Here is a 16,476-nt window from a genome sequence, read left to right as displayed (position 1 = left end):
TTGTCATATTTATTTATTTTTTAACATTTTTTAACATTATAAGTATTCAACTTTTTTTTTATTTTAGTTTTAATTTATTTATGATTATTAATTTTAGTGCTTTAACTTACTTTAATAAATTTACATAATTTCTAATGTAGTTTTAAAATTAATCTTTATGTTACAATTTATTTTATTTCATCTTTACTTCAGTTAAAAAATTATTTTAATAGTTTTTGTTTTAGCATTGGAACAGATTACAAGATCATAAAACATCATGTAATTTGATGCTAAATGGTTTCTTTTACATATTTTTTATGATGTAGAACATTTATAGAACAAATGCTCTTCTGTAAATTTGATCTTCAGATTAATACACGTTTACATCTCTCATTACTGCGGCCTTATTAATATTCATGAGCTGCATCATGACATCACAGACGGTCGGTCAGCTCTATTTCTGGATGTTGGAGTAAATCAGGTCAGATGAAGCTTTTCAGCTCACCTTCACTGTCCTTAAACTTCTTAATGGCCACGATTTCATTCGTCTCCTACAAGACGAGACGAGAGACAAAACTCAACGTGAAGATGAACAGCCATTCACAAGTTTAGTGTCCGTAAGGTTATTTAGAAAGAAATCAATGTTTTTATTCAATTGATCGAAAGTGACAGTAAAGACAAAGTTATATTGTTATAAAATAAATTCTATTCATCTGTGAATCTTATCAGTTTCAACAAAAATATTGTGCAACACAACTGTTGTCAACATTTATAATAATCAAAAATGTATCATATTTTCATGATTTCTGAAGTGTCGTGTGACACTGAAGACTGGAGGAATGATGCTGAAAATACAGCGGTGCATCACAGAAATAAATTACACTTTAACAGATACTCACATAGAAAACAGCTGATTTGAATTGTAATATATTTTACAATGTTACATAATTTTTCTGTATTTTTTATGAAAAAAATGCAGCCTCTGTGAGCAGAAGAGACTCTTTCCTCATAAGTGTTTAATGCCAGTGAATCGTCACTCACTCATTATTGTTCTTATAGTTCAGTTGAAACTTTGTTCCTAATAAATGATGAGCAGATGGTTAGCGAACAGTACTCAAAGCCCATTTTTACTCACTTTATTCTTGGCGAGTGTTTTGGACCGTGTGTGTGTGTGTGTGTGAGGGGAACTGAAGGACTTACACACACTCTCTCTCTCTGGCCTGTTTTACCCTCTCTGTGTCTCTGTATCCTCCCAGCATCCTTCAGTGCTCCAGATTCATGCTTTCCAGAAGAACAGACTCTTCCAGATCCCCTCTTCAGTATTATGCACTGAAACACAGCTCATGTTCATACATGTGTGTGTTTGCTCCCTCAGGCTGATTTATTAACCTCACACACTCACGCAACGACCTCAAACACACACAACATTTTCAGACTAGCATACAATTACTGTATTCCTGCAGTAAATAGTATGCAAACTGGGAATAGTATGCAAATACACTACTATATTTGGTCAAATGTGTCACACATAAGAGACATTGCACTGTATCCCACAATGCAATGTGCTCATCTCGTCCTTCTTCCAGAGTGAAGAGTGAACTAGAAACTATTGTAGTTTTTATTCAGAATTAGTGTTTATTTTTCAGATTTAGTTTGAATTTTCTGGAGCACAAAAGCAGTCTTAAGTCTCTGGGGTACCATATTTTTCGGACTATAAGTCGCACCTGAGTATAAGTCGCATCAGTCCAAAAATACTTCATGATGAGGAAAAAAACATATAAAAGTCGCACTGGACTATAAGTCACATTTATTTAGAACCAAGAACCAAGAGAAAACATTACCGTCTACAGCCGCGAGAGGGCGCTCTATGATGCTGAGTGTAGACTACAGGAGCAGTGAGCAGCATAGAGCGCCCTCTGGCGGCTGGAGACGGTAATGTTTTCTCTTAGTTCATTTCTCTCGTTCATGTCAAATTAATTTTGATAAATAAGTCGCACCTGACTATAAGTCGCAGGACCAGTCAAACTATGAAAAAAAGTGCGACTTATAGTCCGGAAAATACTGTATATTTGTAGCAACAGCCAAAAATATATTGCATGGGTCAGAATTATTGATTTTTCTTTTATGCCAAAAAAAAATTCAGGTTCCATGAAGATATTTTGTAAATTTCCAAGCGTAAATATATTAAAACTTAACTTTTGATTAGTGATATGCATTGCTAAGAATTAATTTTAACAACTTTAAAGATGATTTTCTCAGTACATAGATTTTTTTTGCACACTCAGATTCCAGATTTACAAATAATTGTATCTCAGCCAAATATCGTTCATCAATGAAAATATTATTTTATTCAGCTGTCAGATGATGTCAGAGGATCTTAATTTCGAAAAATGAACACTTAGACTGGTTTAGTTTTTTATTGTCTTTTTCTTTTTAAATAAATACCTTTTAAAAATATGTTTATTAATTTTATTTCAGTTTAGTTAGAGTTATTTTAGAACACCAAGCATAATATTTAGTTATATAAAATATAAATAAAATATATTTTTCAGTTAAAGTATTTTATTTCAAGTATCAAAAATGTGAAAAACCAGTTATTTACTTCACTGTTTAAAAGTTTGGGGAGATTTTTTTCTCACCAAGACTGATCAGAAATACAGTAAAAACAGTAAAATTCTGAAATATTTTTACAATTTCAAACATCTGTTTTCTGTGTGAATCTCTGTTAAAGTATAATTTATTTCTGTGATGCTCCGCTGTATTTTCAGCATCATTCCTCCAGTCTTTAGTGACACATGATCTTCAGAAATCAGAATAATATGATGATTTACTGCTCAAGAAACATTTCTGATTATTATCAATGTTGAACACAGTTGTGCTGCACAATATTTTTGTGGAAACGGTGATTATTTTAAATTTTATTTCTGACATCATTTCTTGATGTGTGTTTGACTCGAGCTGTCAAACATAAAAAATGAGCAGAAAAAGCATCTTAAAACACTGCATGCTCCTTCATGACAGCAAACAGGAGGATCTGTCCGGATTAATAACGGGATGAATTCAGAGAGAGACACGTAACAGGAAGTTGAAATGAGGACAGAAGAATGAAAGAAACACAGGAAGCTCACATGCACGGGAATAAAAGTCTGTCGCACACGTACAGATATTACATTCACATGAAAGATGCTCAGAATATAAACAGCTTAGTTACAACAGAGTTCACAAATTACTATGTTCATATTCGATGAGCTGTTCAGCTGGAAATACTAATAAAATAAAGAAGACCATCATGCAATCGTCCATCAGAGTAATGCTGGGAAAACACTAAACTATTAAATGTAAAAGATGTAAATGTAAAAGATTTTAAATCAATGTCTCTGAAATTTTATTATAATTGGTTCCAGACACATGATCTGAATATTATATCTTATTTGTTGATAAACGATTAAAAAAATATGGAACATAAAATGCTGAACAGCATTTTTTATGTAACATTTTATGTAACATCTTCAGTCATTTTGTGTTATTTTAGCATCACTGATATACTAGTATAGTTTTCACTTTAATTGTAGTTAAAATAAAATACAATATTTTTTTTAAGTAATTCTGCTGTTCAAATAATAAAAACTAGAATAAGTAAATAAATTCTGCTGTTAATAAAAAAAGAAAGCAATTATTCTGTTCAAATGATAAAAAATAAGGCATTTACTTTGAAATAAAAAAAAAACGAATAAATAAATAAATTATGTTGTTCATAAAATAAAAATAAGGCACTTAGTGAGAAATAAAAAAACACAAAATAAATAAGTAAATAAATTCTGCTATTAATAAAATAAAATAAAATAAATAAATAATTCTGCTGTTCAAATAATAAAAATGAGGCATTTACTTTGAAGTAAAATAAAAACGAATAAATTAATTAATTATTTTTTCATCAAATAAAAATATGGCACTTAGTATGAAATAAAAAACTACAAAATAAATAAGTAAATAAATTCTGCTGTTAATAAAATTAAAAAGTAATTCTGCTGTTCAAATAATAAAAATAAGGCACTTAGTATAAAATAAAATAAAAACTAATAAATAAATAAATTCTGCTGTTAATAAAATAAAAAATAAGGCACTTAAAATAAAATAAAACTGACGAAAACTTCAAAACAAAAATGGATTCTATCATTTATAAAACAGAAATAAGGCCCTTAAAGTAAAAACGGTCAAACTGAATGAACTGTGCTGTGCTGATAAGATGATGGACTGGTTTATCAGACAGACTCCAGATCAGCACCAAGCCTCTGGAGCTCCTGAAAGCTCTTATTAAATCTGAGCCAAAACTACAGGCCACACAACGGGAATTATCATGTCATGCATATTCATAGCTCACACACATGCTTGCTCCTGATTGGCCGAGCCAAATGGAACCTTGCTCAGATGAAAGAAAACAATCCGAACAATGAGAGCGCTTCAGCAAACAAACAAACAGGAACACAGTGTGTTTATCAGAAGGTCAGAGGTCAGAGGTCAGATAACAATCCTTCTGCCTCTCGTCTCATCCTCGTTTCTCTCAAGTGACACATTTTCTGCTCTCTTCATAACGGCCTGTGGATCATCTCAGTTTCAGACCAGAGGCGCAAAGAAAAACATTAATTAAGCTTGAACTGTGATTTATATAATTTGTGATTGGCTGTGATTTAAAAAATACATTATTGTTGTAATTATTGCATAACATAAATACTTGAATATAAAATCATTATCTATAATCTATCTATCCATAATCTATCTCTCTTTCTATCACATGCTGTATTAAACATGCAACATCAAGAGGTCTTGTTACAACAATACAATTTACTACTATTTGAGGAAAACAAGATTCAACTAAAAAAGAGAGAGAGCAAGAAAGAAACAAACAAATTTACAAATATATTGTTTATATATGTGTGTGTGTGTGTGTACAAAAACAAAATTATAATGTATTTAAGTAAATAAAAACATTTGATAAAATACTATATATATTTGTATATATATATAAAACTCCTTTTGGAGTTTCTCTTTTTCGGAAAAAAAATCTACATTTATTTTGAAAATATCTGGCAGAAAATACAGATTTTTGAGAAACACAAAATTCAATCTTTTGGTTTACTTTGCTGAGTATAGCAAATGATGACAAATTAAAAATTTAAAACAAGATAAATGTGCTTAATTTCATTAAGTGTGCGATTAATCGCAATAAATGACAGAAAAAGGGTGTGATTAATCAGATAAAAATGTTTTATCTATTGACAGCCCTAATATATATATATATATATGCAATTTGATTTAAATAAATACATTTATTTCTTTATTATGATATGCTCCTTAATACTAAAAATAAAATACATAAATTATTAAAATATTATATTATTATATTATAAATATTATATTTAACAGTACAGTGCTACAGTTAGAAAGAAATATTAATTTTATGCATGAAAATAAATAGCTGCCTTTTAAACTCCCCTGTGGAGGATTTATATTTAAAGTCCTGAAAGCCTTTCTTCTTCTTCGGTCAGTTTTCTCTCTCAGATCAACTTCTGTTGTGACGAACAACAGTCTGGAAAGAATCTTGCTGCTCGGGTTAGTTAGAGGTTACGATGACGTAAAACCGTTTTAAATCGAATGCATGCATGTAATGCATTGGCAAGTGTGTGTTTGTAAGTGTGTGTGTGTGTGTGTGTGTGTGTGTTCTTCTGCACCTGGCTATTGAGATGAAAGCAACAGTGTCAGAATAAAGGCCTTTGGCTGATCTAAAGATCTGAGGACAATTTTCTGATTTAATGATTTGATTTTTAAACAAATATTTCATTATATTATAGCCTTATATATATATATATATATATATCCTTATGGATACAAGAGATTTAATCAGATTGAAAGTCATGGTGAAGACCTGAAATAATCTAAGCATAACATAATAAATTATTACAATAATAATAATAAGAAACAATAATTATACAATAAATATTTTAATCAATATTAATACACATAATGCAAAACAATACAATTTTACAATAATTGCATACAAATATAAGAACTTAAAATAAATACATAATTAAAACAAAAAAATGTATTAAAATAAAACTTTTAAATAAAGACTAATAAAAAATAACTAATAATATATTACATTTGACTAAAATACTTAATAAATTAATCAATTTGACTTATATTTCAATTAAAATAACTACACATTTATCTGAATATGGTGACTGGGAGGTTTTGTTCAGAATACATGCAATGCACAAATATGGGAGTGTTATATAAACACAGCTCTGAGAATCTGACATCAGACTGGATTCATGTCACTGATGGAAATGAGTGCATGTAAACATCAGAAACACGCTCAGAAGTGAGTGAAGAGCATGAGGTCAGTGAACATGAGCGTACACAACTGTCCAGCAGATGGCGTGACCGGCGTGTTTGGGTCAGAGAGAGAGAGAGAGAGACCGAGAGCCGTGAACACACACACCATCTGTCTGACGGCTCATGACCGGAGGAGATATTAATAGATAAACGTAACATATGTCACATCACCACACATTCTGTTCGCACTGAACGCAAACCTGTTACTATTCATACCACTTCAACACAGCAGAGTGTATATACTGTGCAGAAGAAAAAAAATGATGAAAGAAGTCTCTTCTGCTCACTGAGGCTGCATTTATTTGATCAAAAATACAGTAAAAATTGTGAAATATTTTTAGAATTTAAAAAAACAAATTTCTATGTGAATATGTGATAAAGTGTAATTTATTTCTGTGACGCGCAGCTGGATTTCCAGCATCATTTCTCCGGTCTTCAGCGTCACATGATCTTCAGAAATCATTCAGATATACTCAAGAAACATTTCTGATTATTATCAATGTTGAACACAGTTGTGCTGCATAATATGTTTGAGAAAAACGTGAGAGATTTTATTCTTCAGGATTCACAGATGAATTGAAAGTTCAAAAAACGAACAGCATTTATTTAGAAATATAAAATTATTTGTCAAATGTCTTTAATGTGACTTTTGATCAATTTAATGTGTCCTTGAAAAAAAAAACATTAATTCCTTTAAAATCTTATTGACCAAAACCTGTATTTTTAGACAAATTTACTACACACACACAGAAACATATATAGTATACACTAAATACAGTATGGGTGTGTGTGTGTGTGTGTGTGTGTGTGTGTGTGTATATATATATATTGAAAAAAACATTTTAACATTTTTGTTACATTCATGAGAAAGAAAAAAATCTATCCTGATGTACTGTCTGAAAACAATAAATTTTGCCAATGCATCTAATGCAATTTAGATACACAACATACACAGAAAACACTAAAGTGTGCAAATTATAAAATAAATTAATATGCGAAACAATATGCATTAGGGAACATTTCAAACTGTAAAATGCAACATTATACAATATGTCACATAAGCTCTTTATTTTATGAGTGCATTGCATTATGCGATATGTTGCATATTTAGCACATACGCACATTTTTACAATAAATGCACACGGAAAATCAATCATGCAGAGTGTGCTTTGTGTTATAATATAATAAACATGCATACTGCATGCTACTTTCTTTCAACATTAATAATTAGTATGGACTTATATGCTTTCCAGGCCCCACTTTTTATGAACACACACCTTTTTTTTGCAGATGAGATGAATAGTGTTTTGCATGATCTGGACATATATTTGTCTGAGATCTTACCTTGTGTCTGCACTTCAGGACGACACCGTAAGCCCCTGCAAGAGAAACACAGAGAAACAAACAGGTTTTACTCAAACTTTCACCCAGTTCCACCTGTCTTTACCATTTCTTTGTGAACACGACTCTCAGCAGATGCCAAAACCTCCGTCTAAAAACCCTGAGTGTTTTGTGGCTGATGAATGAAGCGATTGAAGGGAGAAGAGCATTGATTCACCTGCCTTCACTTCAGCACACAGACGTGACAGAGACAGAGAAACACTGTAAGAACATCCTGTTTTCACTGAAGACCTGTGGGACTCGATCACTGCCAACGTGTTTATTTAATCAGCTGAATTCATTTGAAATCTCATCTGAGCGCGTTTAGCCCAAACAATCTGCAGACTGGCGCTCAGGTGTCTGTAAACGCCAGTGTTTTTGATGGAGGAGTCTGTGCGTTGTGCATTCGCTCTGGTTTTGGCACCGTGGATCATATCTGTGGCACAAATATCTCCCGCAGGAGACACGGAGCTGAGCTCATCCCAAGATCCCGGCCAACAGATCCGGGCCCACATCCGAGAAGATCCTCAGTCACGTTTACCACAACCTGCTCCATGTGAAGAGATACACAGCGGCTTACATTAGTACTGTACATTACAGCCGCTTTATGATGGATATGATGGATATATATATGATATATATATATATATATAGTACACAATATTTTGTGAGCTATATTTTAGTTTTTATAAATAATAAATAAAAATAAATTATGTATATATTATATATGCATTTATTGAGCTTTTTAAAAGTGAAAACAACAATAATATATGAAGAGTGCCATCTAAAATTTGAATTTTTATCATGCTCCTGTGTTTAGGTTCAGTAATTTCAATCTAATTGCAATTTATAGGCCCTTTTCTATGCAATTAAAGTGAAATAACTGAACGTAAATATAGTGGCCTGTTAAAAATGCTTATTTTATAAGACAATTTCAGATGGCATTTAGAGGCTTTTGCATCTGAACTCTTCATATATATATATATATATATATATAATAAATGAAAAATAACAAATATTTTTCTATACATTACATATATTTTTCCACATTATATATAGACTGTTCATTATACATTATATCTTATATATTTTGTAGACATTTAGATCTCTTTAAATGTGTAATATATATATATATATATATATATATATATATATATATACATATTAGATCAAATCAAAAATCACTTCCATAACCTAATGAAAACTACTAAATACCGAATTAAGGAACAATTAATAAAAAATTAAAAAATAAACACACATAAAGGACCTATTAAGAGGACGTACTTGTAGATCAATGTTGCTATTGTTAACTCAAGCTAAAACAATTCAAAATCATTTTTATTAAATGATAATGACATAAAATAACTATAAAATATATTTTATATATAAAACTTAAACCTAAACAAAAAATATAAATGCTGAAAACTAGCGTAAATACAAGAAGGTTGAATTAGTCAAATTACTAGAACAAACTGAAAATTTTTATAAATTCAACCTACACAGAAATATTATATAAAAAATAATGAAAATGACAAAAGCACATAAATATGCTAAAAAAAAAACTAATAAACATTATTAACATAACTCTGGATGACACTGGGGTTTTATTATTTGAAAAATTTAAGAATAAAGAGTCAGAATGAAGCTAATAGAGATGAACAGGCAAACAGTCATAGAAGTCTAAATAAATATGAAAACAAATTCACTTTTAACAGACAGAACAGAAGAACATTTTAATGGAGAGGAGAAATCTGGATTAACTGTGGTGAAGAGCTCAAAAGGTTGATTGTTTCCCCCAAAAAAGATAATTCATATGATTAACGATGATGGACTCACTGATTCATATTCTGAGATAATAAGACGTTAAGATTTGATTATTTCACTGTCATGAATAATGAAAAGAGAAAGAAGTACCCTGTTATTATTACCATCTACAACTAAAACTTGCTGAAATCATTTTTACTTGATTGAAATATAGCTTAATCATATATTTATATAAATAAAATTAAAATAAAAAATAAATATTAGATGAAAAACTTAAACTAAATGAAAATTTGACATGACCTTGAAAACTAACTTACAAAAAAGCACTAAAATCGCTAACCAGAAATACATAAATTAAAACTGAAATAAAAATAAACAATTCTCTGTTAAAAAAAATGGCAAAAGCAAATAAAATTACAAAAATTTTAACTAAAACAATGAAAACTGAAATTATATAAATTAAAAGCTAAACATAAAAAAGCATATGAATAATACTAAAATAAAACACATTATTTTAGTAATATTAATATACTATTGTAGTATTTTTACTATTCAAGTATTAAAAATATTAAAAAAATATATATTTGTTTTTGTTTAACTTATATTTTTTATTTTGTTAATTTTACCAATTTTAGTACTACAACAAACTTATTTTACCTCATTTCATTTAGTTGCAAGTTTTTAATCTTATATTAATTATTAGTGTTCTTATTTTAGCTTCATTTCGATTAACAAAACAATTTCTTAATAGTTTTTTCCTCTCAAAAAAGTCTCAGATCTGCTCACGATACCCACAATAAAAATCTGAGCTCTCAAGATGATTTCATATTTAACTTGACTATTTTTGTTTCTCTAACTCTTCAAACAAAGCTGATACTTAAAACATAACTGAGCTGCCGAGCTTGAAAAGAGCAATAAACTGTTCCTCTGGGATTACTTGAATCGTTTGTTTCTCTGAGTCACATTATTTATCCTCCACTTCACAAATGCAATGACATCAGCTGCACTGATGCAAAAGGAGAGGAACCAAAATAACACACACACACACACACACACACGAGCGCTGTGAGCGTCCTGTGGTGAGACAGTCTGCGTGATTCACATGATCGGCCAGCATCTCCTAAACTCAATGTGTGATGAAGACGTGATGCTGGTCAACTATGCCGAAACAGCCACAGGAGTCCCCTGCATGAGCGCTAAACCCCGCCCACTCCTCAGCCTCAGCCAATCAGGAGGAGAGTCACACACACACGTTTGCCAAGGCAGTGATTCTCCAGACTCATGTGAAACAGGCTAATCTTCAAGACGTATGTAGCTTAACCTGCTTTTTCCAGAACCGGAATAGAAAAAAAGAAGAAAAACGAGGCCATAAAAGTGGAACTATGTGACCTGTTTTTACAGGAGCAACAGTCACAGAGACTTTCCATCAATGTTTGTTTGTAATTTTTCCTGAATAAAGAGAATATTCAAAGAAGTCTATTGAATTATGCATATCTCTTTCTTTTTGGACGGGTTTTACTGATAGGATCACTAACAGGCCAAAAGCTTTCTTAACTTCTTCCTGTGAGGTTTATAGATTGAAAGTCATATTTATGATAAAATATTTTGGACAATTAAACTTGGCAGTTTAATGTATAAGTGGCAAATATGTTTAACAGAGTTGACATTTCTTGATGATAGTTCATCCAAAAATGTCATTTTAAACTTGTATGAATTTCAATCTTTGGTGAAACACAGAGGCACATTTTTTGAAGAATCTTTTTTCGTTTGTTTGTTTTTGTGATGTCATACAATGAAACTCAAAAATTTTGGTTCCAAAGTTGAAAATATATTTTTAAAATATATTTCACAGAAGCACTGTTGTTATTGTTAAAAACTGTAAAACCAAAACTACTAAAAAAATATTGGTTACATGAAGTAAAGCTGAAATTAAAGTAAAATATAAATGTTGGATGAAAAACATTCACTAAATGAAAATTAGAAATGTTGCTTTTAAACCAAATCTGAAGTAAAACTATAAAACAAGCAAAATTAAAACACTATTTAGATTTTTTTATATATATAAACTAATGTGAAATTATAAATGCACATAACACAAAAACATTAGATGAAATTTTAACTGAAAACTAAAAACAAATAAATCAAAATATCAACAAAAACTATGATAGTAATAAATAATAATAAAATAATACGGCACAAAAAAAAATGATATGATTTGGTTTATTATCGCTAACTAGAAACCTTTTTTTTAAATAAACATTACTTTAAAAAAAATAAATATAAAAAGAGAAAATTTCAGCTCGTCTCCAAAGCAACATTTCTCGTTATCTTTTAAGTTGAAGTACTAAAATAACTTAAAACAAAATGAACAAAAACTAAAAACTTAAAATTAAAAACTATAGACATAAAAAAACAAATAAAAATGAGAAAAACAACAAAATGATTAAAGATTTAATTAAAATATACAGATAACATGGAAAATATAATAGTAAAATCTAATTTAAAATATTAACAAAAACTATAATAGTATATCAATAACACTAATTGGAACAACATGATGATGTAAATGTAAATGTGAAATTTTGGGGTTAAATATCCCTTTAAAAATAATGCATTGGGCAGCAGATGTGTAGACATTTGTGAATGACATGTGTTTCAGTTCCATGTGGGCCAGATTATAATCAAAACCAATTAACTTCCATCACGCACCTCTGAAAACCCAAACTTTCCCTCCTAGGAAATTCTTGTGCACTCATCTTAGAAACACGATCATTCGAAGATCACCTGAAGGCAGAAATTTACTGGCAAGTCTCAACCAAATCAATTGGCCTTCAATTAGCACTGAGCTGCGAGAGGATAAACAAAGAAGTCAGGATGGGAACAGACGAATATGAGAGAGAAGCACAGCTGAGAGGAGATTAAACTATGGCCTACAGAGAGAAACTGATCTACTAACAGCTGAACACACACGCACACACACACATCTGAGAGCATCAGTTAATACACTACCACTGTTTATACATTATTTTATATTCATCTAGATTATATTACACAATGATCTTTATAATTATCACTTTCTCCTGAGCCATGGGCCACTTTCCGTTTGAAATGGATTAGCTGGAGTCACAGATCAACAAAAATCCCCTAATAATGATCATTATTAACCAAACACCTTAAGACCTTGTGAGCGAATCTCAAGGTAAAATATAAAATTTCAACATACAGTTATCACCATGTTTCCCCAGTTCATTGATTACATTAAGAACTGCAAACATTTTTTGATTTTCTTTTGTATTGTAAGTATTCTAAAATGTTATAAGTAAATATGCGCTAATTTGCACGCATTTCCTGAAAATAAATCTCAATACTGGATAAAGCCAGGTTCAAAATTTTTGTTTGGTTTTGTTGACATATTAGAGTTTAATGTTTTTACTGAAGGGATTTTGGATTTCTCTTTTCATCACTCCACAAATCAGAAAATACTGTCAACAGCTGGAAGAAAATACATTTCCATCATGCTGTTGAATAAAATGTTATAGAAATCAGTCCGAATGAAATATGAACAAACCGTACAGTAAAAACCTTTAGAATATAGATAGGAATAAAACTGCTAAGTTTGGTGTCTGTAAGTACTGCTGAAGTGGAGAAAAAACTCTTTAAAGAAGTGGATTGTAATTGAAATCTATAGATGCAAATAGATAAAATACAATAAAATAAACACTTAGAAGTGTATTTTGGATGTTTCTTTCCACTAGTTTGAAAGAATATTCTGTTTTCACTAAAATGCCTATGAAAATAGACAGAAAGTATGAAAGTAACAGAAAAATAACCATGTATTTAGGAATAAAATATAAATCTGCCCGAATAATATATGAAAACCTACAGAATACAGATAGGAATAAAACTGAGTCTGCTGAAAAAATATTTTAATATGGATTGTAATTGAAATCTACAGATGCAAATAGATGAAGTGTAATAAAATAAATACTTAAATGTGTATTTTAAGTATAAGTAGCACAACACTTTATCAGCCCAAATAGTGCAAAATACATGTTTTTGCGTATTTTATGATGACAGATTTTTCATTTTTGGCACTGTGACATTATTTTTACACCCCAAAATTGCATTATTGCAATGCAACAAATATCTGTAAGATACTGTAAGATAAACCTAATATTCCAATTAACAAGAGCTAATAAAGCAGCATTATAAAAATAATTAGCAAAATGTCTCATAAATTTTCAGAAAGCCACATTTCAGGACGAATAAACTTCCAAAAAGTATTGAATAACAACTTTGCGCTTACAATTTCACTTACAGTTTATTTAATAGACCAACATATCAATAGTTTTTGCATTACAGTAAACAGAATTGGTAGAATTAGGGGTAATTTACACACAACCCGTTTTTCCATTCAATTTACTGCATTTCCATCATTTTTCTATGTAAATACATGTTAGATGGATGTCTTTGAATGCTGAACCCACATCTTGCATTTTTTGCAGCATCCTGCGCATGGCATGGTTTTCTAAAAATGCATCTTAAAAGAAGGAACATTTTATAAAAACTTGTCTCTAGACCTTGTAGTTAAATGCGTCCCATGTTTCAAGGTATTTTTTTTTTTTTATAGTTTTCAGGTTGGCCTGCTACTCACATCTTAAAATATATTTATTGATGGTTTCACAAAATAAAAATGACACTTAAAAGAAAAACAATACAAATAATAAAAAAAATTTATTCCAAATAAATGTTTTTTTTTTTTTACAAGATTTTCAAGACCACATATCAAAATACAACTGGTATTATAAAGTGTAATCAGAAAAACTATTTTTGCAATTCCAGAGTACAGATAATTTATGAGTGGTTCTCGATTATAGTCAAAAATACTAAAAATTGTCCATCCTAGAAGTGAATTATTATATTTTTCATTTTAGTGTCATTAACCCTGTTAGCGTCTCACTTTTTTAAAATGCAAAAATGCTTTCTTTGCGACTGGCTTTTTATTGTGCTTCACTGTCATGAAAACAATGTCACAATGCAAAAAAAATGCAAAATGTCATTTCTTATTTTAGAGTTGACCAAAATTACACCAGCTTTACAGTTTTTATTATATTCACCCTTAAGACTCATTGTGAGAAAGCGCACATCTTACCCAACGATCACACCACCAGCCCTCCTCAACACACACACACACACACACACACACACGCGCTGCTGTGTTAGTGGGGCATCAGAGTGTGAGAGATAGATGAAGGAGTAAAAATAACCTGATCCCCCGAGACTTTTAACACACCTTCATACAAAATGTACAGAGAGAGAGAGAGAGAGAGAGAGGCGGCAGGTCGACTTCACACACCTCAACACTCACGTCCCCAAAACACATAGAATCGCCGGAAGACGTACATTCCAGCACATTCATAAGTCATGAACAAGAGCTTTAAAAATGCAACGTTCATGTTAAATATAAAGACCCTTACTGAATATTGCAGAATAGAGACAAAGAGACACACTACTCGTGAAAGGTTTGGGCTTGGTAAGATTTTTTTGGACTCCTCTGTTCACCAAGACTTTATTTATTTAATCAAAAAAACAGAACAGTAAAATAGTGAATATATGTTAAAATGTAATTTATTTCTGTGATACTCCAGTCTTCAGTGTCACATGATCTTCAGAAATCATTCTGATATGAAGAAACATTTTGCTCAAGTTGCTCAAGAAACATTTCTGATTATTATCAATGTTGACAACAGTTGTGCTGCACAATATTTTTGTGGAAAATGTCATACATAAAAAATGTTCAGGATTCACAGATGAATAAAAAGTTAAAAAGAACAGCATTTCACTTTTGATCAATTAAATCTAAACTTGCTGACAAAACTGATTAACCCAAACTTTTGAACAGTACAGTACGAGTACAATAATGTATTAAAAAGGTCATTCACATGTTTTTCAGTTAGAACTACTTGTGATGTGAAATAAATATGAACAAGCAGAACTGTATATTCTTCTTTGTACACATATTTCCACTTAAAAACATACAGGCACCGCTGTGCAATTTACAGTTTTCTTCCAAGACAGGATATTATTGTGCCAAAAGCCAAACGCAGACACTGCACACTTCGCCAGAATGAAACTACGACCAAAACCAGATTCCTCAGACTGTGATCGGACACCTTTGACTCGACTACACTCAGATTTACAGAAAATAAGTGTGAATTCAATTCCATTTTCACCGCTCTATTTCAGATAAAGTGCCCATAAATACTGCATAAAAACAAAACAGTCATGAGTCAATGCATTTGCAATGTCTGACATAAAAAACGAGACACAAAATCAATCGTTTTTAAAGCTTAGTCTCAATAAAATCTCTTCTTGACCTGAGTTTGGCACGTTCTCATGCTACATCAAACTCTAAAAAGACCAAGGAAAATTCGATTTTTCATGATGTGAGCCCATGAAGTGCTTCAAGAAACAATGCAATAAAAAGCATTTGTGACAAATTATGGAAGAATGCAGGAGGAAAAAAGGATTTAATGTATGAATTGTTCCTTTATCCTGTATTTTCCTCGTCATTTCTCAGTTTCACCTCATTTTTTCAGTCTGCTGGTACTCACCTTCCCCCACAATCCCAAGAACCTCAAACCTGTGCATCACATCACTGGAGGCCGGGGTCCTCATCCAGTCAAACAGAGGAGGAGCTCACGAGGGCGAGCGGTCATCGGGGTCACGCGCTGGCATGGGAGGAATCATGGGAAGGAGCGCATCACTGAGCGCACACACACACACACACACACACACACACGTGCACCTGCGGAAACACACAAGACACATCCAGATGTGTCAATAACAGGCCATTGCTCTACGATTGCTAATGTGTTCTGACTGTGATATGTGGAAAGTAGTTAAATAAAGAAAAAAAGATTGCAGAACTTATCAAATATTTGACAATACCTATTAAAT

At 31.1% G+C, this 16,476-nt stretch overlaps 1 protein-coding gene across 2 annotated transcripts in view; it reads right to left on the bottom strand.

Moving 5' to 3' along the window:
- LOC132129382 (cyclin-dependent kinase-like 5) overlaps positions 1 to 16,268 on the bottom strand; it is a 38,825-nt gene extending 22,557 nt beyond the window's left edge. For both annotated transcript variants that reach the window (XM_059540962.1, XM_059540961.1), the window contains exons 1-3: positions 16,131 to 16,268; positions 7,717 to 7,751; positions 485 to 530 (exon numbers count right to left, since the gene is read on the bottom strand). In XM_059540962.1, coding sequence (XP_059396945.1) covers positions 485 to 530; positions 7,717 to 7,751; positions 16,131 to 16,194 — 145 coding nt within the window. In that variant the 5' untranslated portion in view covers positions 16,195 to 16,268. The remainder of the gene's footprint in view (positions 1 to 484; positions 531 to 7,716; positions 7,752 to 16,130) is intronic.
- Positions 16,269 to 16,476: the final 208 nt, after the last annotated feature.

This window comes from Carassius carassius, chromosome 46, assembly GCF_963082965.1.
Source record: "Carassius carassius chromosome 46, fCarCar2.1, whole genome shotgun sequence".
In the NCBI taxonomy this organism is placed as follows: Eukaryota; Metazoa; Chordata; class Actinopteri; order Cypriniformes; family Cyprinidae; genus Carassius; species Carassius carassius.
This window is presented reverse-complemented; position numbering and strand designations above follow the sequence as displayed.